Source organism: Topomyia yanbarensis, chromosome 2 (assembly GCF_030247195.1).
Source record: "Topomyia yanbarensis strain Yona2022 chromosome 2, ASM3024719v1, whole genome shotgun sequence".
Taxonomy (NCBI): domain Eukaryota; kingdom Metazoa; phylum Arthropoda; class Insecta; order Diptera; family Culicidae; genus Topomyia; species Topomyia yanbarensis.
In genome coordinates this window covers 170,198,419-170,222,747 of record NC_080671.1, presented here as the reverse complement: position 1 = coordinate 170,222,747, position 24,329 = coordinate 170,198,419, and the positions used below count along the sequence as shown (strand labels likewise).

Below are 24,329 nucleotides of genomic sequence, written 5' to 3'. Positions count from 1 at the left end.
CCAACCATGAAATTCGTGTATGACTTTCCTGCTCGGGCAGCAGCGTGAAAGTTTGTAAGCTTATGGCGTTCACAAAAAAATGTCACGTTTCCAGCCCTGCTCACGGCTTCTTCTTATTTAACTCGCCGAAGGGACACGAAGGTCCGCCCATAGCATGTTTATGGGCTTGCTTCTTAGCGGTGCAGATAAGGCACTTATATGCCTTAGTGCACCCCCGCTCTTTATGTCCCTCCTCGCCGCAGCGACGACATAGCTTGCTCCTATCTATGCCTTTGCATTCGTATGCTTTGTGGCCGGATTCAAGGCACCGATAGCACCTATCCACTGAAGGCGGCTGGGGTATACTAATAGGGCATACCGACCAGCCGATCTTCAGCTTCCCTTTCTCGGTTACCTTTTTGGCATCCGCCTTCAGTAGCCTGAGGTAGGCTACTTGGGTGCCAGAGGGTCCGTCTCTCAATCGCACAGAGGCCCGCTCGATTGTGACGTCGCAGTGCTCCTTGACGGCTGCGACGACGTCTTCTGCGGTCGTGAACTCGTCCAAGTGCTTGCACTGGAGAGTTGTTTCCGCACCTAGCGACCTGATTTGGGCGCCCTCACCAAGGACCTCTTGGGCCAAGGCCTTGTATACTGCACTTGATTGTGCGCCTCGCTTCAGCACCAGGAGCATCTCTCCCGTGTTGGTGCGTCTTACGCTACGCACATCCTGCCCAAGGGCCGAGAGTCTTTCGGCCGCCTTCATCGATTTAAGGACATCGGCGTATTTGTCCTTGTCGGTTTTTAACCACAAGGCTTCGCCTCTGTCCTTGGCCTTCCTCGCAGGTCGCGGTACCTCCGGTTTCGGTGCCGGCTTTTTCTTGGTGACCAGCGTCCAGGGGTTTGAGCCCCCCTGCCCCGGTCGTGCCGGGTTGCTGGTACCATCGCTCTCCACAGCGAGGTCACTCTCGCCCTCGCTTACCTCACCCAGGCGGCGTTTGACCTTGACGGTTGCACGCCGAGTTGTGTCGGTTTTGGCACCCTCGCCTGGCGACTTCCTAGGGTGCTTCGCATTCGATGCCGTCTTGCGATTGCCCTTTCCTTTTCCCTTCGAGGGGAACTCGGTCGCCGCTCCGATCGACGTGGCTGCTCCGTAGAAGGTAAAGGCCACTGTCTGTGAACCTCTATCGACCTTCTCTCTTTCCTCCCTATTGGAGGCCACTGTCTGGGTTTCTCTGTCGGGCCTCTCCCGACATTCCACCCTCTCAACATAGGCCTGTTGTTCCTGTCTTGCGACACGAACAGCTTTCCGGAGCTCCAGGAGGCTCAACTTCAACTCCTTGGCTATATTCTGCTTTGCGCTAGCGAAGTCGATTATAGAATCGAGTTGCTTCGCTACTTTGCGCATCGCAGATATTGGCCCCTCCGATGCATTGGTAGGGCTATTGCCTACCGCCGCTGGGGGGTCACTGGTGCTTTCGGATGCAGCACTCATCGCTCCACTACTCTCCCCACGGGGGGGAGACCTCGCCAAACCACCTCTAGCGAAGGGGTTTGGCACCTCCGATTGTTTTGTATATTTATTTTTGCTCTCCATATCAAATCCCACGAGTCGCGCGAGAAATAAATGTCCGCCACGCCAGAGCTCCGCATTAGCGTGGTAAGGGACGCTTACTGTGGGGGTTGCCCAGGTACCCCACAGGCTCCGTTAACGATCGAGCATCTTTTTCACCCCCTCGATCACTCATCCCTCGGCACGGGTCGCTTCACGCCTTGGAATTGGGGTTATGCCCTACCTTGCTTTACGTGGTGATCTCGGCCCGGATCATCACAACCATCCTCCTTTACCAGGGCTTTGGACCTGTAGCTCTGGTTCTCAATAGTTCCATGTACGTATGTTATTCCAGACATGCTACTATTGAGATCCGTCATTCGCTAGCGGAGTTGTATGTATGTATGTATGTATGTATGTATGTATGTATGTATGTATGTATGTTTGTATGTATGTATGTCTGTATGTATGTATGTATGTATGTATGTATGTATGTATGTATGTATGTATGTATGTATGTATGTATGTATGTATGTATGTATGTATGTATGTATGTATGTATGTATGTATGTATGTATGTATGTATGTATGTATGTATGTATGTATGTATGTATGTATGTATGTATGTATGTATGTATGTATGTATGTATGTATGTATGTATGTATGTATGTATGTATGTATGTATGTATGTATGTATGTATGTATGTATGTATGTATGTATGTATGTATGTATGTATGTATGTATGTATGTATGTATGTATGTATGTATGTATGTATGTTTTTTTTTTTTTTTTTTTTTTTTTTGAGAGCAGTAAAAAAATTTTCAGAAAAACCCTGAGTGAGGAAAAATGTACAAAAACCCCATTGTCAGGGAACGGGTTTGGGCTGCCATCACCCGACCCGCTAAAAACCACTGCTCTTGCCCAGAACCTGATTCCTCCCCGGCACTACCTTGCGGTATTACTTCGGGGAGGGGTTTTTATGTGCATAGCACGCACTCTAATTCAACTACTTCCTAGTTCGTTTCTTCCGTAGGGTTACAGCCCCACTCCTCTACACACCACCAATTCTCTACCATCCACACAGACTGGCAAGCTCTGCATGGCAGTCGGAAAGCTGGCTGTGAGTCGAGGCTTAGTACTCCTCCCCTACGAGTACAGTCTGAGCGGCAAACTTCTGACTGTCTAATTCACTGAGCCCTGCGGCTCGCTTGTGCCGGTTAGCACCGCAACTCCCTTCTCGCACCATTCAACGCCGTTTACTCTTTGAGCACCAGACTTGTTCGCGAACTACTCGGTCTAGTCCCCGACGATGGACCTAGCCTACTCCGACGGAGAATTCCCCGGCGAGAGAAGTTCTCCCGAAACCGAGCCAACCAACCAGATGTCGAGGTCAGTTCGGCGATTCCGGTGGAGCAGAGCGTCCGGTTCGCTGGTGCCCCGACGACCTGCGACTGGTGGTATTTCGTCGCGGTCTACTCAGTCTAGTCCCCGGCGGTGGATCTAGCTTACGCCGACGGAGAGTTCCCCGGCGAAGGAGGCTCCCCCGGTACCGATTCTTCTTTTGTTTTAGCACCACAATTTCATGAGCTCTTTGGCTTCCTCTCGTTCCGTTTCGCCCGATCTACTCGATCTAGTCCCCGGCGGTGGATCTAGCCTACTCAACGGGCCATACAGTAGGTGCTGAGGTCTATCCGGCGATTCCGGTTGGAGCGTAACTTCCGGTTCACCGGCGCCCCAACGACCCACTGCTAGCTCTGCGACGCGGTCTACTCCAATCCCCGGCGGTGGATATAGCCTACTCACGAGCTACCCGGAAGGATGTCGAGGTCAGTTCAGCGATTCCGGTGAAGCTTGACGTCCGGTTCCCAGGCGCCCCGACGACCCAACTCGGTGCTACATCACGCACTACTCAACTGGTCCCCGGCGGTGGACCTAGTCTACACAGTTGGAGAGTTCCCCGGCGGCGGAATTTCTCTCGAAACCCGATTTGCGGTTTCTTGTTGGTCTCTACGCCACTTCCTCTGCAACTCGGAGAGTATGCTCGAGACCACTCTGTTGACAGCGTCCCAGGTATGTTCGTCACGGCACATCTCTTCGACGATATTGTCCGCTGTCATACCAGGTATACCCCTACGAACTTCTTCGAATCTAGGGCATTCGAAGACCACGTGTTCCGGTGTCTCCTGCACGGTCGCACAACCCGGGCAAAGGGGTGACGAAGCATGTCCAAACCGATGCAAGTACTTCCGGAAGCATCCGTGCCCGGACAAAAACTGCGTCAAATGGAAGTTCACCTCTCCATGCTTCCTATGTACCCAGGCCGATACATTTGGGATGAGTCGGTGGGTCCACCTTCCTTTCTCCGCGTTGTCCCACTCCTGTTGCCATTTAGCCAACGAGTCCGCTCGAACCTGTCTCCTAGCGTTACGTGCATTTCTCCGCTGATAGCATTCCACGTCCTCCGCCAGGGTAATGCAGATGGGGATCATCCCGGCGATAACGCATACTGCCTCCGACGATATTGTTCTGTAGGCACTCGCGACTCGTACGGCCATCAGTCGGAATGTCCTGTTTAGCTTTTCACGGTTCCGCTTGGTTTTCAGCGCAGCACTCCAGGCAGGAACCCCATATCGGAGTATCGATGACGAAACAGTAGATAGCAGACGTCTCGTGCTGCTTCTCGGACCGCCGACGTTTGGCATGATTCTCGCTATTGCGTTCGTTGCCTTCGCCGACTTTCCACAGGCGTAATCAACGTGGTTGTTGAAGCTCAACCGGTCGTCGATTATAACTCCCAATTGCTTCAATGCACGTTTCGATGCAATCACGTGCCCTCCGACGTCGATCTGCATCCGTTGGACCGATCTGCAGTTACTGACCAACAACACCTCCGTCTTGTGGCGAGCTATTTGCAGCTTAACCCCGTTCATCCAGCTCTCGATCGCGTCTATTGTCTCCGTCACCGACACCTCCACTTCTTCAAGTGTCTCACCCATCACCGTTAGTGACACGTCGTCCGCGAAACCTACGATTTTCACTTTCCTAGGCAGCTGCAGCGTTAACACCCCATCGTACATCCCGTTCCAAAGGGTTGGACCGAGAATGGAGCCCTGAGGAACGCCCGCTGTGACACGCAATGACTTCTGTCCTTCGCTCGTCTCGTACAGTAGCACTCTGCTCTGAAAGTAGCTCTTCAGGATCTGGCACAGATAGTCGGGAACCCTCATTCTATGCAGCGCTGCAGCGATGGCTTCCCAGCTGGCACTGTTGAACGCGTTCTTCACATCTATCGTGACCACAGCGCAGTATCGATCTCCTCTTCGCTTCTGTTTAGATGACTTCTCGGCACTCTCGAGCACTATCCGAATTGCATCCACTGTCGATGCTCCTTTGCGGAAACCAAACTGCATCTTGGACAGTCCGCGCTCACCTTCCGTGAATTTCGTCAACCTGTTAAGAATGATCCTTTCCAGGAGTTTTCCGAGTGTATCCAGCAGGCATATGGGTCTGTACGAGGTCGGGTCGCCAGGTGGCTTCCCTGGCTTCGGCAGCAACACCAGCTTCTGGACCTTCCACATTTCGGGGAAGTTGCCTTCATTTAGGCACTTCTGCATCACTATCCTGAACATGTCCGGATATGCCAGGATCGCAGCTTTCAGTACCACGTTTGGTATTCCATCCGGACCAGGGGCTTTCTTTGGTTTTAGGCGCTTCGATGCTTCTACTAGCTCGTCGTTAGTCACTTGCCGATCCATGTTTGTTCCTTCTTCCTCGCCGTGCGGTGACGGTGGCCATATAGTTGGATCGTGCTTCGGGAAAAGACCCTCGACGATTATCTTCAGCTTGCTCGGACACATTTCGACTGGCGTCGTTGGACCCTTCATTTTCGCCATCACGACTCGGTATGCGTCACCCCAGGGATTGGCGTCTACTTCTCGGCTTAGCTCCTTGTGGCACTCTGACTTGCTAAGTCTGATCTCCCGTTTTAGAGCGGCCCTAGCTTCCCGAAACGATGCCTTATGCTCTTCTCTATCTGGTTCCGATCTTGCTCTTTGGGCCCGCCTTCTGGCTCTGAGACAAGCAGCGCGTAACGTACTAAGCGTCTCGTTCCACCAGTAAGCTGGACGCCGTTTGTTGCGTGGTTCCAGTTTTCGCGGCATTGTGGCGTCACAAGCCGCCACAATCCTTCTTGTTAGGTCAGCCGCATCCACGTTCTCGGTCCCGCCGTTCGGCCGAAGTGCCTCAACAAAGAGGTCTTTGTTGAAGGCTTTCGTCTTCCACTTTCGTTCGCCGGTCACCCTTCTCTGTACTGCCGCGGGGTTCCGTTGGCCGATACGGTAGCGAATCTCCTGGTGGTCACTATGCGTATACGTTTCGCATACTCTCCAATTCATGTTCGCCGTCAATGAGGGACTACAGAATGTGACGTCTATGATGGACTCCCTCCCGTCTCTCCGAAATGTACTAACAGAGCCTTCATTGCACAATCGTACGTCTAACTTCGCTAGAGCTTCCTGCAGGATACACCCTCTTGTGTTGGTTACTCTACTGCCCCATTCCACAGCCCAGGCGTTGAAGTCACCACCAATGACTACCGGCTTCCGATCGATCAACTGCTCGGTTAACTGCTCCAGCATTAGGCTGAACTGCTCTACTGTCCACCTTGGGGGAGCGTAACAGCTACATACGAAGATGCCGTTGATTTTGGCTATCACGAAACCCTCATAGGAACGTTCTACCACTTCTTGGATAGGGAATCTTCCCATTACTTGTATCGCTGCGGTTCCTGATCTATCCGCCACCCAGTTACCGTTATTAGGGGGGACTTGATAAGGCTCTGCGATCAAAGCGACATCGCACATAGTTTCTGTCGTAGACTGCCACAACAGTTGCTGTGCGGTATCACAGTGATTCAGGTTTATCTGGGTCATCTCCATCACCGTTGGCCTGCAGTCGCCTTCTTGTACGCTGGGCATTTAAAGCCACCCGTCTGATGGTCGTTCCCTTCCGCTGGGGTGCAAAGCAAGCACTTCGGCCTCTGCGTGCAGTCTCTCGCAAGATGGCCCGTCTCTCCGCATTTCCAGCACATCCCGGATCTGTCCGGGCCTTTGCAAGCCCCTGCTAAATGTCCAAAGCCTAAACATTTGAAGCATTTCTCTGCTTGTTTGTTTACTCGTGGGGCGGCTCTCAGTAGGCATCTCGACCATCCAACTGTAACCTTACCTACCTCCAGTGCCTTGTCTGCAGCGGTTACCGGTAAACGTATCATCGCTATCTGCGTTCCTCCGTATCCCTTCCTTAACCGGATCGTCATGTGCACCTCGCCCAGTTTGCACTGCTGCTTCATAGCACCTCTCAGCTCGTCTTCCGTCGTTATTTCGTCGAGGTCTTTGCACACGATTACCATCTCCGGGCTTAAGGCTTTAACTTCTGCCTTTCCGCCCATTGATTTAGTTATAGTCTCCTGCAAGGCAGAGCTACTAGTCGTAGTATTCTTCTTAAGCTCGAGGAGCATCTCATTTTTTTGGGTACGCCTGACTCTTAACACGTTTTCCCCCAAATCTTTCAGCTCCGGGTCCTCTCTGACCTTTTTGAGCAGTGCTGCGTACGTAGTCTCGTCATTTGCTTTGACGAGCACGGCTTCTCCCTTAGGCGCCTTCTGACGAGCCGAGGGTTCTGATTTCCTCTTCTGCTCCCCTTTTCGCTCCTCCTTCTTTTTTTGCTGTTTCCCGCGTTTCTCCTTCCGACCTACAACGGTGCTCCAGCTTTCACCCTGTAAGGTGGCGTCCTTTTCTTCGGCAGCAACAGCATCCTCGAGCGTCTGCCTCTTTGACCCGCCTGGTCTTTCTTCTCCTGGTGAGGATCTTGTCCTCTTTGGAGTTATGGGAACTGGCGTGTTCTCCACTCCAATCTGCCTCTCCTTACCCTGTTTCGGAGGGGCTAGGATGATAGTAGCCTTAGCCGACGCGGATGCTCGCTCAGCTGAATCTGCCCTCTGCGTTGCCGTATCGTACTCTTTCACGGCAGACAGTAGCGCCTTCCGGATTTTGATGACCATCTCCTTAATGTCTTTGTGGACATTGTTTCTCATGTCCACGAACTTGTGGAGCTCCTCCACCAAGTGCCTCGCTACCACTACCTTTGGCGTTTGTGGGGTGTAGCTCCTTCCGCTCTGCTCCGGCTGTTTTTGTTGCTGCTGTTGCTGTTGCTTCGGCTTCCCCTCCTCCTGCTCTTGCTGGGTGACTTCAGCTACTATTGGTGGTGGTGACCTCACCAACCCACCTCTGGCAAACGGATTTGCCGTGCCTGCTCCATTTATATCGGTTGCTTGTTGTTTCTCCATTTTATTTTATTGGGTCCCAACTCCGGGCCGCTATCTCCACTCGCTGCACATAGTCGCCTCTCGTGATCCCATGATTATCTATGCTGCCGAAAAGCAGCAGTGAGGTCATGCAAGGGTTGACACCATCTCTCATGGGGAGTAGTGTTCAGAGCCGGATCGGCGTAAATCGGGAATGCTTCAACCGAACCTAGTACCACCAACCAAATGATGGCGAGATTCGAACGTACCCGGAGACCTGCCAGGGTTTTGTTAGAACGGAGGCAGCCATGCTGTTAGCCCACTCGCCATTTCAAGTCGGTGTCATCCTTCCTTACTCAGGGAGTAGAACAGCACGTCTGTCAGCCCTAAGTCGCCATCCTTTTCGTCATCCGTGTCCTGTCCGTTGCCGTTCGCCATGGCCAGTATACCATAATCAAGATGTTACTGGCGTCGATCCTGATGTGCCGGTTGGCACTCCGGTTGGGCTAGAGTGCTTTTATTGCCCAGATCTTAGATTATTGGAATCTTAGGATCTTAGCAGAAGCGGCACAGACTCGCTTCGTCGGAGCTGCTTTCGGAGTTATGGCATTTTTTAGAGGTTCAGAAGAGCCCAATCTTAGCCCCACCATATCCTAGCAAAACTCCCCAACTCGCAGTAGGGCTGTGGGGGGGGGGGGTTCGTTAGGCCCCTAGACTCCTGTCCTTCCTGTCCCTGCTGCCCCCCATGTATGTATGTATGTATGTATGTATGTATGTATGTATGTATGTATGTATGTATGTATGTATGTATGTATGTATGTATGTATGTATGTATGTATGTATGTATGTATGTATGTATGTATGTATGTATGTATGTATGTATGTATGCATGCATGCATGCATGTATGTATGTATGTATGCATGTATATATGTATGTATGCATGTATGTATGTATGTATGCATAATGTATGTATGTATGCATAATGTATGTATGTATGTATGTGTGTATGTGCGGATTTGTTAACAAAATGTCCACATCGGTTTCTCGGAGATGGCTGAACCGATTTTTACAAACTAAGATTCAAATGAAAGGTATAATATTCCCATAGGTTGCTATTGAATTTCATTTTCAACCGACATCTTGTTCCGGATTACGAGTTGAAGAGTATGGTTACAAAACAAAATTTGTTCATTTGTCCACATCGGTTTCTCGGAATTTTCTGAACCGATTTTGACAAACTTGATTTAAAATGAAAGGTCCATCAGTTGCTGTTGAATTTTGTGTGGATCCGAGTTCTGGTTCCTGAATTACAGGGTGATACGTACGATCACGCACCAAATTCCGATTCTAACGAATTCTGCGATGAATGTAAAAAGGTGAATTTTTTTCCAAAATGTAAACACAACTGTTGTATTTGTAGATCTAGGTCACCAACAGTCATTCAAAGTCTCTTTGGCCACACTGGCCACCATCGACGGATCCGGAAGCATCCAAAGTCAGAATAACGGTTATATTGGTTTCTCGAAAATGGCTATACCGATTTGATCAACTTAGTCTCAAATGAAAGGTGTTGCATCCCCGGAAACTGATATTAAATTACATGTCCATCCGACTTCCGGCTCCGGAGTTACGGGTTGTGGAGTGCGATCACATAGAAAACTCCGATTCAAACCGATACCGCGATGAATGCAAAAGGTGCTCTTATATATACTTACCAAGTGTAATAAGAATGAAAGACATTTCCATAATGTTCTATTGTACGAACCAGCTATTAAATCATAGTTTGGAGAAATGAGAAAGGCACAATTGCACCTCTAGATGGATTAAAACAGGTTTTTCAAATTTCTAATTGTTCTGGACAAAATAAGAATAAACCTTTCTAACGGTGTGCTATACTATGTTTTTTGTAAAAAATACTTTACGGTATTGGGACAAAAATGTGAAAATTACCTGAAAAATTCCAGGATTAGAAATGTGCTCGAATGAATTTCTAAGGGTTTCATATAAAATTTTCAAAAAAGTGATTAATTTGCATGACCACATATACATTCAAAAGTATATTGTGTAAACGTTGAGATTAAAATTGAAAAGAAAATAGAAAGATTTTTTTTCCTTTTTTATTTCTACTAATATGTAGTCACATTTTCTTTTTTGCATTTTAACGACATTCAATTAGCTAGTGATTACTGGGTAGGGAAAGTTATGGAAATTTAGAGCCATAGTACTTCTTTTTTTGGTTCATCGAGTAACTACAAGTCTGTTTGATTGAATTTTATGTTACAGACAATTTTATCAAGAGTTAGCATGTCCAGCTCATCGACGTGGAAATGGTTGGATGTCCGCTCTTCGAACTATCGTATGTTAGTTCTGCGCTACTGAAAAACATTTTTTGTTCGTTCATAATGATATAAATAATGCTTCACATTACACATGAGGTCCATTGTTGCCTTGCCTTCAAAATCGTAGAACAAAATTTCTTTCGGTTTGAGCACTTTACACCAGACGCCAGACGAGGATGTGTGAAATGTGTGCACCCGTTTTACTCCAATTCTTCACATAACTCAAAGTTGAAGTTAAACCTGGTGCTATAAAAGATCAGGAAATTGATTGAATAAATCTAGAATGAAGGCACGAAACGTGTATACCCGTTTTCTCCAATTATTCCCATAATTCACATTTGAAGTTGAATCTGGTTCTTCATTTTGGAAAGGACTGAATGCGACTGCCCAAAATAGCATTTCTTATGTAAAAATTTTTAGGGAATCGATTAAAGATAATGGGAATAATCACACGAATCGCGTATACCCGTTTAACCCAAGTTCTTCCCAACTAAACTCAAGTGTTTAGTTAAACCTGGCTCCACCTTTCAAAAAAAAGTTGGATGCAGCTGACCAAAAGCAATAATTCCTATGTAAAAAGTCCAGGGAATCTATTGAATTCTGCGCAAAAGTCAAGTGTGAGGACCAGGTTCTACACTGAAGTCTTTTTATGCGGATTTTTATGCGATTTTTTCTGCCACTTTTTTATGCAGATTTTCAAAGTTTTTCGTTTTTTTATGCGGATTTGCAAAGTTATGTGATTCTTTTTATGCAGCTTCCTTTTAGTTTTTAGGGAATCACCTGAAACGAATTTTATCGAAAGATAGATCCTCGTGAATGCACATGCTCAATCAAAAGACATAAAATGTTCATATTTTTATTTTAGATTATTAATTACTAGTCTTTGGGTTGAGGATATGAGAAGCTTTCATGATGTCAGTGAAAATAAAAACAGAAAATGACTGAAAACCTTTTCGACTTTTTAACCGAGGCCTGCAGAACCGAATCTCTTATACCATTTGACTCAGTTCGGCGAGATCGGAAAAAAAGTCTCTGTGCGTATATTTTTTTTACTTGGTGGTAAAGCTTTCACGCCGACCCAGCACACGTTCAGTAGTTAGACCATACTACCGATTTCGTCCATCGTGTGCCAGAGTGAGCGACTGTGAACAGAAAAGATAACTCTAAACCCTATTCCTCTAAACTCCACCAAGAATTCCGACATTTGCCTGATCCCCCGGATTCCATTTGAAATGACTACTTCGGGGGCAGGCGTGCTAATGCACTTCACTTGATTCCAGGTCTAGCTGGTCGTGCTAGATTTCGCTTGTCTCATAATCGCCATATCAGTTATGCACAGCATGATATTCTATATGCCCTCCTCTCTACGTTGACCAGTTGGATGCCGTGGTTGATCCGGCATTTCCGGTTGGCGGGTGGCTTCCGGTTCACTGGTGCCCCGACGACCCTGGTGGTTTGTCGCGTTCGGTGCTATTCGGCGTATTCCCCGACGGTGTAGCTAGCCTACCGCGGCGGAGAGTTCCCCAACGAAAGAATGTCTCCCGCAGCCGTTGACGGACGCGTTATTCTTCCTTAGATGCAGTCCAGCGATTCCCGTTGGAGGATTGCGTCCGGTTCACTGGTGCCCCGATGATTCAAGCCGGCGATTCGTTACGGACTACTCGGAATAGTCCCCGACGCTGGATCTTTCCTACTCCGACGAAGAGTTCCCCGGCAGTGGAAAATCTTCCGAAATCGATGCTACACGGGCAGATGCCGAGGTCGGTCCTGCGATTCTGGGGTATGAGGGTGACTTTCAGTTGACAGGCGCCACGACGACCATCTTTCGGAGTTACTTCCCGATCTACTCGAACTAGTCACCGGCGGTGGGCCTAATCTACTCCGACAGAGAAATTTCCCGGCGTTGAAATTTCTCTCGAAATCGTTATCTCAATGCTGGTCGGTTAGGTGCCGAGGTCAGTCTTTCGATTCTGGGAAGTCACGGTTCCTACAGCATAAGTCATAAAGTAACTTTACGCTTGTCTGGACATGCCGCAGACTCAGATGATTAGCATTTAATGCCAAAAGATCCTGACTCCTGCGTTGCAGAAGACAAAGAGTTAAGTAGCCGGGAAACTCTAAGCTTGCTCATATGACCCTACTCCACGCTTTTCTAAACTTTCTTACTTCAAATTTTTGCTCTTCCTTGAGTACTATGGCTCTTAATATTGAAAAATATTTCACACCATATGTGTTTTTTATGCGGATTTTCAAAATTATGCGGTTTTTTTATGCGGATTTTCAAAGTTATACGGTTTTTTATGGTTTTTTATTCGGTACGTATCCCCCGCATAAAAAAACTTCAGTGTACCTTTCAAAATGCGGCTGATCAAAAGTAGTAACATTTATATAAAAAGTCCCAGGAATCGATTTATTTATATGTTCAAGGTTCTCAAAAGTTACCTTTAGAACTGAGTACTGGGCTACGAAACGAACATGAGGCAGAGGTCGATTAGGATCACAATATACAACGGAGTGTTAACACTGCAACTGATCAATGGAATTAAGATCGTTGGTTTTGCATATGACGTTGTACCTGTCGATAACCGGCAAGACTCTCGAGGAAGTGTAGAGTTGACGGAAGAGACAACAGACATCGTGGAAACCTGGATGGCTTATGTGAAGTTGCAGCTGCCTTGCCACAATAAGAAGGTAGAGCTGGTCAGCAACTTTTAAAAAATCCAGCGTGTCGTGATCAGCGTCGAGGGACACTCAAATTCATGCGCTGAAGCACCTGGGTGGGTCGATGATCGGTTAAATTACAACAGTCATATCGACTATGTATAAGAGAAGGCTGTGAGTACAACGAACGTTGGCAAGAATCATACCGTATATCGGAGGAGTAAGATGCAGCATGATACGCCATACTGAAGTATGGCGTACCGGCCTGGGATGCTGCGCTGAACTCAATGCGGAACCGGACGAAGTTGACAAGCACGCTTCGCCTAATGGCTTTTCGTGCCGCGAGTGCGTACAGATCGATATCGTCGGAGGCGGTATGTGTAATTGCCGGGATGATTCCCATCTGCATCACTCTGGCTGAGAACGTGGAATGCTACCAGCGGAGAAATGCACGTAATGCAAGGAGGCTGGTCCGAGCGGACTCGTTGGCTAAGTAATAGCAAGAGTGGGACAACGCGCAGAAAGGAAGGTGAACCCACCGACTCATCCCAAATGTATCAGCTTGGGTACATAGGAAACATGGAGAGGTGAACTTCCATTTGACGTGGTTTTTGTCCGGGCACGGATGCTACCGGAAGTGCCTGCATCGGTTTGGGCATGCTTTGTCACCCCTTTGCCCGGAGTGTGTGGTCGTGCAAGAGACATAGGAACACGTGGTGTTTGAATGCCCTAGGTTCGAAGAAGTCCGAAGCGGTATGTCTGGCATGACGGTCTGGTCTGGTGAACTGTCCGACAGTAGAGAGTAGGTCCACCGCCGGGACTAGTTGAGTAGTAAGCAAAGTAGCGTTTGGTTCGGGTCGTCTGGGCGCCAGTGCACCGGACGTCAGGCTTCACCGAAATCGCCAGACCGACCTCGACCCGGACTCGCTGGATGGACCTCAGCGTCCACTGGCTGGCCCGTTGAGTATTTCCACCGCCGTGGACTATATCGAATAGATCGGGACGAAGCGGGGAGCTAAATGGCTTGCGGAAACGAACATCGATATCGGGAGAAATCTATCGCCAGGAAACTCACGGTAGCCTAGATTCGCCGCCTTGCACTATCCGACTATATCGTTATGAAAATGGGAGTTAATTGGCTCAAGAAACAAACACCGACCTGGAGAAATTTCGTTGCCGGGAAACTTTCAGTCGGTATAGGATAATATCCGAGTCGATCTCGACCAAACTGCGAGCTAAACAGCTCAAGGAAGCGGGTATCGGTGTCGGGAGAAATTCCGCCGTCAGGGAATTATCGGTCGGAGTAGGGTGAGTTCACCATCAGGGACTGTCTGAGTGGTCGTAATGAGGCCGGGAGCTGAATGACTTACGCAAACATGAGCCGAATGGCTCAAGGAATCAGCACCTAAACAGCTCACGGGGACGAGAGCTAAACGGGGATGTAATAAATGGAGGCAAGTAGCAAGACCAGAGTCGAAAATTGAATCAAAGCTCATAGGTCGAGCCATTCCATGATCCAAGTGAGACTCCGAGATAGAAGAAAGAGTTGCCACGAAATCACAACAAGACCCCCCCCCCCCCACGAAGTAATACCTTGACGTAGTTCCATGGGGAAGGAAAGCGTAAAAAAGTAAGGATTATTTTTAGTGGTTAGGAACGTGAGTCCCTTACAGTGCCAATACACTTGAAGCTTTTTAAACCTTACTGTAAAAAAAACACACACACACAGAGACATTGTTCCAAATCGTCGAGCTGAGTCTATTGATATATGTTACTCGGCCCTCCAGGCCTCGGAAAAAATCTTGAATGTTTGGGCGAATTCTGTACATTTCTTCCATAAGAAATGTAAAACATTTAATAGTAATTACTACATTTTTATCATTTATAGCTTAGCGGACATTAACGGTGTTTACAACACTCCACCGTCCCCTAGTATTGACTATTGTCAAATCTACACACGAGAATCAAAACAAATATTTTTTCTCATTTTATGCTATTGTAGCATGTTAAAATTATACCATCCGCCGCGTTCTTTGCTGATGCTGTATGGTTGGCGGAGTGCACAATTGCGAAAATGTTGCGAAGCGAACGGAAATAGGTGAAGCAAATGATTTCCGGCCTGTCGGGCGTTTCCTTGGTATAATAATTCTACATCACTTTCTCTCTAGCATATTCCCTATCCTTTGCCCCTGATCGATGAAGCTATGGGCAACCGGTTCTATTTCCTCTGCAGCTATCTATGAATATGCCATCCGACAAAATCATCATCATCAGGCCACGTAACACATCCACAATCCTACGCCTCACATGTATGCTGAGGTAATATACAAAGCAGCTCGAACATACGGCAAATGACTAATGAGACCGATGTCATCCAGATTTGAGTTACATAGCATTGCGATTCAAATGTTAAATAAACGAATTGATTTGAAATTCCCTCAAACATAACTGAAAGGATCCTTCATTTTCCAACAGATCCGTTTTCTTTGTGTAATGTGATTGATTGATTGATTAGTTTTCCTTCTTTCCGCAAATCAATTTCAGGATCACGATACCAATTCTTCATTACTGAAGGAGAACTATGGATTCCCGCATTCAACCACCGGAAGTACAAGAATAGAAAGGAGAGTGAAAAATTTCAATTAAATAGCATCAAACGTCCAGCGATATAACTATTACAAACAAAAAAAATGCTGCATCTGTTCCCACCACTCAAACAGTGCAAAACCAATTAGACAGAGTGAAAAATGCAGAGCGCAATCATCGGCGGTCTATTCTTGCTGGCGAATCTACATCTCAATCATCACAAAGCGAACGGTAAGTGGATATTGTACCGATGAAGATAAAAAAATCGTTTCCCACTTCTAGATAGCACCGTACGAGAATTTTCGGGTCATCGAAATCAAACATAGCATTTTTTTCTCTACTGCGTGCTTGGTGATGATGACCAGAAGCACGAATACCGATGACCGTAAAATAGAATTAGCGCAAATCATTATAAACTAAACTCTAGAAGCAAATTACTACTTGCAATCAGCTAGCAGCCCGATCAGAAGGACATAACTGATTTATAACACCTGGAGTTATTTATTTCAAAAATATTTTGAAACAGAACCTGTTATAAATGCGGCTGGTTAGATGTTAAAATAACAAAAAATAAAACAAAAACCTGGCTAATGATAACAAAATTGTAACAAAATTTGATATGATTTTATCAAAGTTAAAACTAAATGAGATATATTTTTTTTCAAAAGTATATACGTCCTCTGTGAGCCCGATCAGAAAGAAATAACAAAATTATTACATACTGTGTTACTTTGTTATGATGACAAGTTGTATAATAACTCTGGTCTCGTTAGTTGGCAAAATAACACAAAACTTAACAGAAATTCTTCTCGTAGGTCAAAAATATGACAACCTGTGATAGTGTTCTATCAGAATTATAACAAATTTTGTTAGGTTCTCCCACGGCCAATATTGCTTGTATTACCTATTGTATAGTATCAACAAATTTAGCGTGCAGGTCTAAAAATAGAATAGAAAAGAAAAATATAGTATACATTAAGGCGTTTTCGTTTGGCAGCAAAAAGCTTCATGTAACAAAAGCTTTTTATAGTTTGGTCAAATGATTGCATACATGCTGGCTGATTGTTAATACAAATATATGACACGCTGATGGTTATTTGTGGGATTATAGCGATTTGAACCTGGGTATTCTGAGTTTCATGTGGATGTTTACTGCATGAACCAACGACGTTGCTTTCGGATGATGTTTAATGTTAGCATAATATTCCTCGCATCCGTCAAGGGCAAAACGATTATAGATGCATCTTGTATCCAGAACGCACACATTGAACTTTGCAAAAGCCTAAGGACTGTTTGTTTTCCTTGTGCCATACGCTTTGTTTTCATGCAGTTTTACTCACTACTACAGCTGTCTATATTACGATAGATTGAATAGCTTTATAGTATCTTTGCAGATTAGGAAAGTGGGGCTATTTTTAGATTCTGAATAGTGCACTTCGGCGCTTCTCTTGTACGTTAACATGTTTTACACGATTTCTAGTAATAATGTCGATGCGATATGGTAACATTGAGCGGATAATTTACATACGTTATTTAACGGAGAATACGACAAATGTTATTTATGATTACGAAAGAAACAAATTCCAAAGTTTCGAGCTTTGCTTTTTGAAAATTCAAGAGGTTTTGTTATTAGCACTTTTAATATGGGGAAGATTAAGCAAACCAGTACAATTATCTCAACCTAATAAATTCCTATAAATACAAATCTTTTACGGTAGTGCAATCTATCAACTGCGAATATTATAACAGATAATCAGAAAATTCGAGAAATTGTTGAGGAAAAAAAGTTTAATAACGACGCTTGAAAAGAGACTTCAGCGTATTAGTAAATAGACGGTCATTTGTGTAATGTAACAATCATTCCCAGTTGATTGATTGATTTGTTTATTGGGGCTTTAACCAAATGGTCATTTACCCGGTTTACAGTGTACCGTTAGCGTTCAAAGATAACTGTGAAAGAACATATGTATAACTTATTATAACATCGTCGTTATATGCGTACATTAAATCGTATTAGCAGTCCAATGATATCACCAGAAGATATAAACTTGATATATGTTTTCTTGCCTTGCTGATTGGGATATCACAAAGATAACACAGTGAGTAATAAATATCAACATGAGATATAAATTTGATAGCTTTCTGTTATGTCGTTCTGATCGGGAGCCGGCGCTACGATCGGCCAGCAATCACTATACCGGCCTTGCGTGCAAACTTGGATACAATGCATAGTGGTCCAGAATGTAAATTTAGCAGAAATCTTAACTTTTTGTTAACACTAAATAAATTAGCCTTGTAATATGTTTACAGTTGTAGTTGTTGAACTTTTGCAAGGCTCTTCTTTTCCTTTGAACAGTAGCTTGGATGGTGCTAATCTTGGCAAATTCTTAAACTGAACTTTTTAACCGTTAGAGATAGAGCTTGACTGTCTTCGATGAAATTGTAGAACAACACTTTCTAGATAAAACTGCTGAAGACGCACACACAGAACTGTAAATCGTAAATCGGTTGATAAATAAAAGCGCGGCTGTGTTTTTTGTATTGCATTTGATGAGTCCTACAACCTAAACTAGGTCTCTTGAAAAGTTCATGTTTGATTTTTAGTAGTAGCCTGTGATAGGATATTACTACCTTCTGCAGTTTCTTGGAGGTGAATTTACTACAACTTTACAGAATACATCCATTTTTAATGATACGAAAAATAAGAGGATAATTCAACAAAAACTCTACGTTCAAGTTTTTCGCGTTTTAAACCACTGTGTGACAGTTTCTGATCCCATATAAGCGGTGCCAGAAAAATGTTCAAAGGGAGGAATAAAAAAAAAGTTCAGAGACCGCATTTGCATTGTTTATGCCAAATGACTTAAAAATGCATGCAACGTCGAGATTTTAAGCTATCAAAACAAAAACAGAAATCGATTTTATTGGGACTTAGCTGATTTTGCTCCATTTTGCCTTCTGCATATAGAAAGGATATGCAATCGCTCAGAAAATCGACAACTTAATCACGGCCAAAGCTTTTTCTACTAAGATAGGTTTTCTGAAACTCCTGCGGGTGGATAGCTAGGAGTGTGCGGTTGGGTGTTACACTTACATACCCCCATCCCTTTCACCCACCACGCGCACCCACATAAATTAGTGGGATGCGGTAGGGATTTACCCACTCCCTTCACAATCCCCGCAGACCAAAACCAGTCGGCAGAGGACAACGTTGAACCAATGCTAGTAAAGCTAATTAAATATTATAGTTTCAGCTCATCAGGTTCGTGGTAGTGTAGTGTTTATATATAGGTACCAAATGTAGTAGACACTTTCACAATTATATTGTACATTGTGGTCTGGATAACCGAGAAAGTGACAGTTGGACTAAAAAAGATTTTTTGTTTTTGAGGGGACAGAAAATATTTCCGGGGTGAAAGAAATCACACATGTTCTTATTAGATATTCTAATAGTATATCCTACGTTTAAGGAAAAAATCTCGAAATTTCACCTAAATTAGAGCTGTAACCCTCTTAGTCACTCGAAAGTGGTGCACAGTGTATGATATCTCGCTGCATCGAGCGTTAAATTCGTTTATCTCGAGATCTGATTTTTTTAAAGTGTCTTTGAAGGGATCATGATATCTCAAGATCCAATGTACCGATCAAACAGAAATTTCTAACTACTGCTCTTGATTGTAGCGGCTAGTTCGTGTACGAAAATATTTATAATGTCCAGACGTTTCGACCGTTGGTTTCGGCCTTCTTCAGTGGAAATTATAGGTATCGTTTTTTTTTGTTCTTCGCGAAGAACAAAAAAAAACGATACCTATAATTTCCACTGAAGAAGGCCGAAACCAACGGTCGAAACGTCTGGACATTATAAAAAAGTAGTGTTCGATATTATTTATTGACTGAAAAGCCGGATATATCCCTCATTACGAGAAGTTATGCATTGTAACAGTTAAGAACAGTTGACAGATTTGTGGATGCAACTTAAACAATAATAGCAATAGCAAAATCAGTACCTTCAAATCAACAGCCAGTATCATTAGCGATATTAACACTACGGGTTCTTATTATGATCCGTAAGTGGAAAAAACAAGAATAAACATCTCACCACGAACACCATGCCAGCATTAAGTATGATAATAACGGCAACAACAGTGAAGTAAATGACCTCCAGGATAAACTAGGCGAGAAAGCAAACGTTTCTCGGGATGACAGAAGGTCTCCACGCGCAATAGCTAATTGCGTGCGTATGATCTGCCGGATACTCACTAACTTTTGTGCGTGTTTTAGTTTTTATTATAGAGGTTTCATCCTTAGGGTCGCCTCTTTTTTCGGAATATAAAAATGATTCAGATTAGTCGAACCCAAGTAAGCGCACCATTTATCACGATGCGTTTGGACAGCAGCTGTATGTATAGTTCTAGGACGTGGGTCGTAAACACTGGTTCAGAATGCTGAAAAAACTGACATATATTTTAATTGTTTTGTGTGTCATTGTTTCGGAACTGTTCCCATCAAGAGAATTTTCTACAATATCAGTTTCGTTTTCAGTGATTATTTGGTTGGTCATCTCAAATTATCAAACCCATTCAAAATAGCTGCGGGCCTTCGTGTGATACCATATGGCATCACCAGACAAAAGTGTAAGATTGTACCCTAGGAGTATACAATTTCTGAATGGATCAAAGCATAGATAAAACATTTTTGTTCTATGAAAAATCACAATTCGTTCGACTGCCATGTGGTAATCATTAAAATGCTGAGAAAAAAAACCTGGGTTCTTTCGTTTGTCTCTTGCGGTGAATGAGTTAAAATCATTATCTATTAGTCTCAATCTTTGAATAACCCAGCTCCGCAATATAACTGTTGTACTAATGAATCGCATAACAAATGCGTAGGAGTAAATCAATTGCCTTGTACACAGCTCACCCCGGTTAGATTTCCAACCCCATAGTTACACGGAAAAAATCCGTTCATAAATTCATGAACGAAAGATCTCGATTTCGTATTTATAAAACCCAAGAAACTAGTTCACCCCGAGCATGTACATGGTGTTACATTCGAATGTTTGGTTGGGTTATTGTTTTTGTACCCTGGACTTGTCTAGTTTTGGTTATGATTCTTGTTCATAATTTAATAATACACAGGCGACGGTCAAACGATGTTCATGATTTCTGGAACTTATTTGCGATATTTGTGATTTCTCGTCCCGTTATCGTGCTATTTTATTACTGAGTTTACTATCGGGTTTTTTTTGTCAGACTTGCAGGATTTGTGTTCATGATTTCAGGATCGTAGTGGCAATTTTCATAATTTACTTTCACGTTATCGTGATGTTTTAATCATGTGCTGAATGATCCCTGTTCATGATTCCAGGATTTTAGTCACGATTTTTGGTATTTTATACACGAGTAATGTGAGTTATGTTCATAATCTCAGGAGCTTTGTCATAATTTCTATTCACATTGTGATATTTTAGTTACGAGGAGAGATTTATGTTTATTTATGTCCATGATTTCAAAATGTTGGTCACAATTTTTGATATTTTTATCGCGAGTTGTGTGATTTATGTTCATGATTTCAGCAGTTTTATCATGGCATTCGTAATATCTCTTTGCCTTATCGTGATTTGTTATGTTTTGGTTACTATCGGTTTAATTACTCGGAGTAACGTAACAATATGAACTGGATCATAAAAGTAAAGCTTCGCGGTATCTTGTTCTGTGAACTATATCACGAGCACGATTTGTGGTGCTCAGCGCATTTTTCGTTTGCTGTCCAGACAACTAAGCCTTATCAAATAAATAAGATGTTCGAGATTGTAGTAGTTTGCAAATATCTATTGCTTATACCTATTACTGGTCGCTAACAGCGTAGCCTTTCAAAAAAAGTGCATTGAACAAAAATGATTCCACGGAGAATATTCCACATTTTGTGAAATAGATCTTGTAAAAATTCCATTACCATGGTGCATGAAATCGAAAATGATTAAGAATATCTACTAACTATAACAAGCATGCAAAACAGATCGTAAATCATGTACTAGGAATCATGAACCAGTTCACGAATTCATGAATAATATTTCATGATTTTGTGAACTACTTGACGAGCACGAATGGTCAGACTTGACTATTGTACTAGGAAACATGAACTAGTTCACAAATACATGAATAATGTTTTATAATTTCATGAACTATTTCACAAGCACGAATGGTCGTGACTAGTGCACTAGGAATCATGAACCAGTTCACGAATACATACTTAATATTCCATGATTTTTTGAACTTGCACGGATATCGGCTCGTAACTAATATATTAGAAATCATGAACCAGTTCACGAATACATAAATGGCAAGTCGTACCTATTATACAAGAAATCATGAGCCGAATACATAAATCATATATTATGAATTGGTTAATTGGGATTGAAAGGAATCATGAATAAAATTCCGAGGATCGCGAAATAGTTCTCGAGATAAAATCAACAATGTTTCAATGTTGTGAACTAATGTCCCTAAATCTATGAATAACATCATGAATCGCCCTTTGGTTTTATGAATAATATTCATGAAGTTGTGAACTTGTTTATATACAGACCGTGACTGAAGTTCATAAAACAAAAACAAATATTTCCACTAATAAAAGTGTTACTGAAGTAAAATTGAACACAATTATAAATAAAACACATTTTTTCACGTTCCTGTTTTCGTAACGATAAAACATGGTTGATCCAGAATTCATGGCGGTTCTTGACGATTTTGGGAACAGTTGTTTTCCGTGTAGGATTAGATGGACACGTCACCTAGTGATTAGGTAATTTTTTGACACTTTTCGTGTAAATTTAATTCACTTTGTATTGTTTACATTGCGTAAGTTTCATTGGCAATTGTGCAACCATTATATAAATGGCGTCGGAAAAACAAATTTTCCGCACGAATACAGAAAATCAATTACTGATTAACCCGCATAGTCTCCGCATGGATGACGAAGCTTAGTTCAAAGAAGATTTCCGTCAACTTCCTGGGTTCATTTTCATCACTGCTCGTCGTAAGTGCGATGTCCCTGAGGAAGTCAGAGAGCAGAAGATTTCTAAGTTTACCAAAAATACATGATTTGGCAGGCAATTTGCTCATGTGGAAAGCAGAGTACCCCGTTTGTGACAACCAAAATGGTCAATGGGCAGGAGTATTTGAAGGAATGCCTTAAAAAGCATCTACTTGCATTCCTGAGGTCGCACAATGATCCATTGCTTTTCTGGTCGGATTTAGTCTTGTGCCATTAATCGAAGGATGTCTGGAGAGACACAAGCCTAAGGAGGTCTATTTCATGCCAACGCATCTTAATTCCGCGAACGCACCGGAATTGCGGCCAATTGACGAATACTGGACCATCATGAAGCAGGCAGTCTGGAAGGATCCCAAGGAAGCAAAACCGGATGCAGAAATATGGGGAAAATGGATTTCCACACAAAAACAGGTCCAAACATTGTACAAAACTTTATAAGCGCTGTTAAGAGAAGGTACATGCATTTGGATATGATTTTGAAATTATATAAAACGAACATGGAGAAAGTTAATTATTATGTTTTATTATATTTCCTGAAAGGTTTGAAAACGGTCGGTTGAACTGGTTAATTTTAACTAATCTTTTCTTGTGATCCAATTTGATTCCGTGCACCCTTTTTTAATGAAAATATTCTCCTGAAATGAGTGCTAAATTTACAGAAAGCATTAAGCTAGACGCTCAATATTATACGAAATGTTGAATGAAATATTTTGCAGCAATTTTGTTGCTTTATAATCAAAATAGGTAGTCGATCTCCGATGTTAACGTCTTGTTCGCCACAAAGCTTGAGCTTTCAGGAATTCGGAAAAGCCCGGTACTCATGATAACGAGTTGAAACAAATCAACTAACCAAACGAACAGACCGTATTAATCAACTACTTTCAATCCAGTACGTGTTACATTAAATCCTCACTACTGGTCTCTAAAAGTGTAGAAGGCGCACACCCTCCTATGCTAGTTTGAAGCAAGCCGGAATAGCATTGCCCCTGTCAGAAAAGGTACCCTCTCAACCGGACTAATGTTGTTGATTCCGAAAAATAAATCTTTTTTCTTGACCGTAATTTATTGCATTTGACTGAAACCGGCAGGTACGAAAGCACACTTTTAGCAAACGCAGGTTCCTGTTCATTTTGCAAATTGAAGAGGGAAATAAATTACTCGCAGATCCGAATGGCCCCCTTCGTTTTGTTCGCGTGCCGCTACTCAACATAATGGGTCCTCAGTAAAAAAATGCCTAGCGTCATGTCGCATTCGCTTCTATTCCCGCCTCAGACTGCACACATAAGTTCCAGCAGAAAATCAATCTCACTTACTGTGAAACGTTTTTTTTTCTTCGACAGGAAGTTTGTTCCCTCTCTCAACAAAGAAAGGAATTGGATCATTATCCAGGACCTGATGAATTTCGCACGCTAGACAACCAATATTCCTTTTTTTGTTTGGCAGAGTGCGGCGTTAATTACGGATAAGAGGCAATAATTTTACGTTAGCGAATCACAGAATTACTGAATTTATGGTTGCTAGAAAAGGTTGTGGATTGAAATGATCCCCGTCGAGTTGATCTTTTGGCGATCGCAGCGTAATAGACCAGCCTTTTGTACCTCCCTTCAAACAAATTATTTTGAAATGTATTTCATTAAAATTAAATTATATTTGATCAAACATTATTAGATTTAATTAAGTTTCGATTTACCTCGTCTATAGCTTTCTGTTAATTCGAGTTTTAAATATTTCCCACCATTCCCGTCTATTCCGATGTGCATGATGAGGTTAGGTACTCAATCTTTTCACAGTTTCAAACAAACTGCCTGCAAACGCTTCCGACACTTATCGTTAATCTTCGCTGCTCATAAAGCT

At 43.6% G+C, this 24,329-nt stretch overlaps 1 protein-coding gene across 1 annotated transcript in view; it reads left to right on the top strand.

Annotated features, from left to right (window-relative positions):
• Window positions 1-24,329, top strand: part of LOC131682098 (zwei Ig domain protein zig-8-like) — a 141,163-nt gene that overhangs the window by 21,219 nt on the left and 95,615 nt on the right. The window contains exon 2 of the mRNA XM_058963310.1: window positions 15,378-15,650. Within this exon, the coding sequence (XP_058819293.1) occupies window positions 15,581-15,650 (70 nt within the window). The 5' untranslated portion in view covers window positions 15,378-15,580. The remainder of the gene's footprint in view (window positions 1-15,377; window positions 15,651-24,329) is intronic.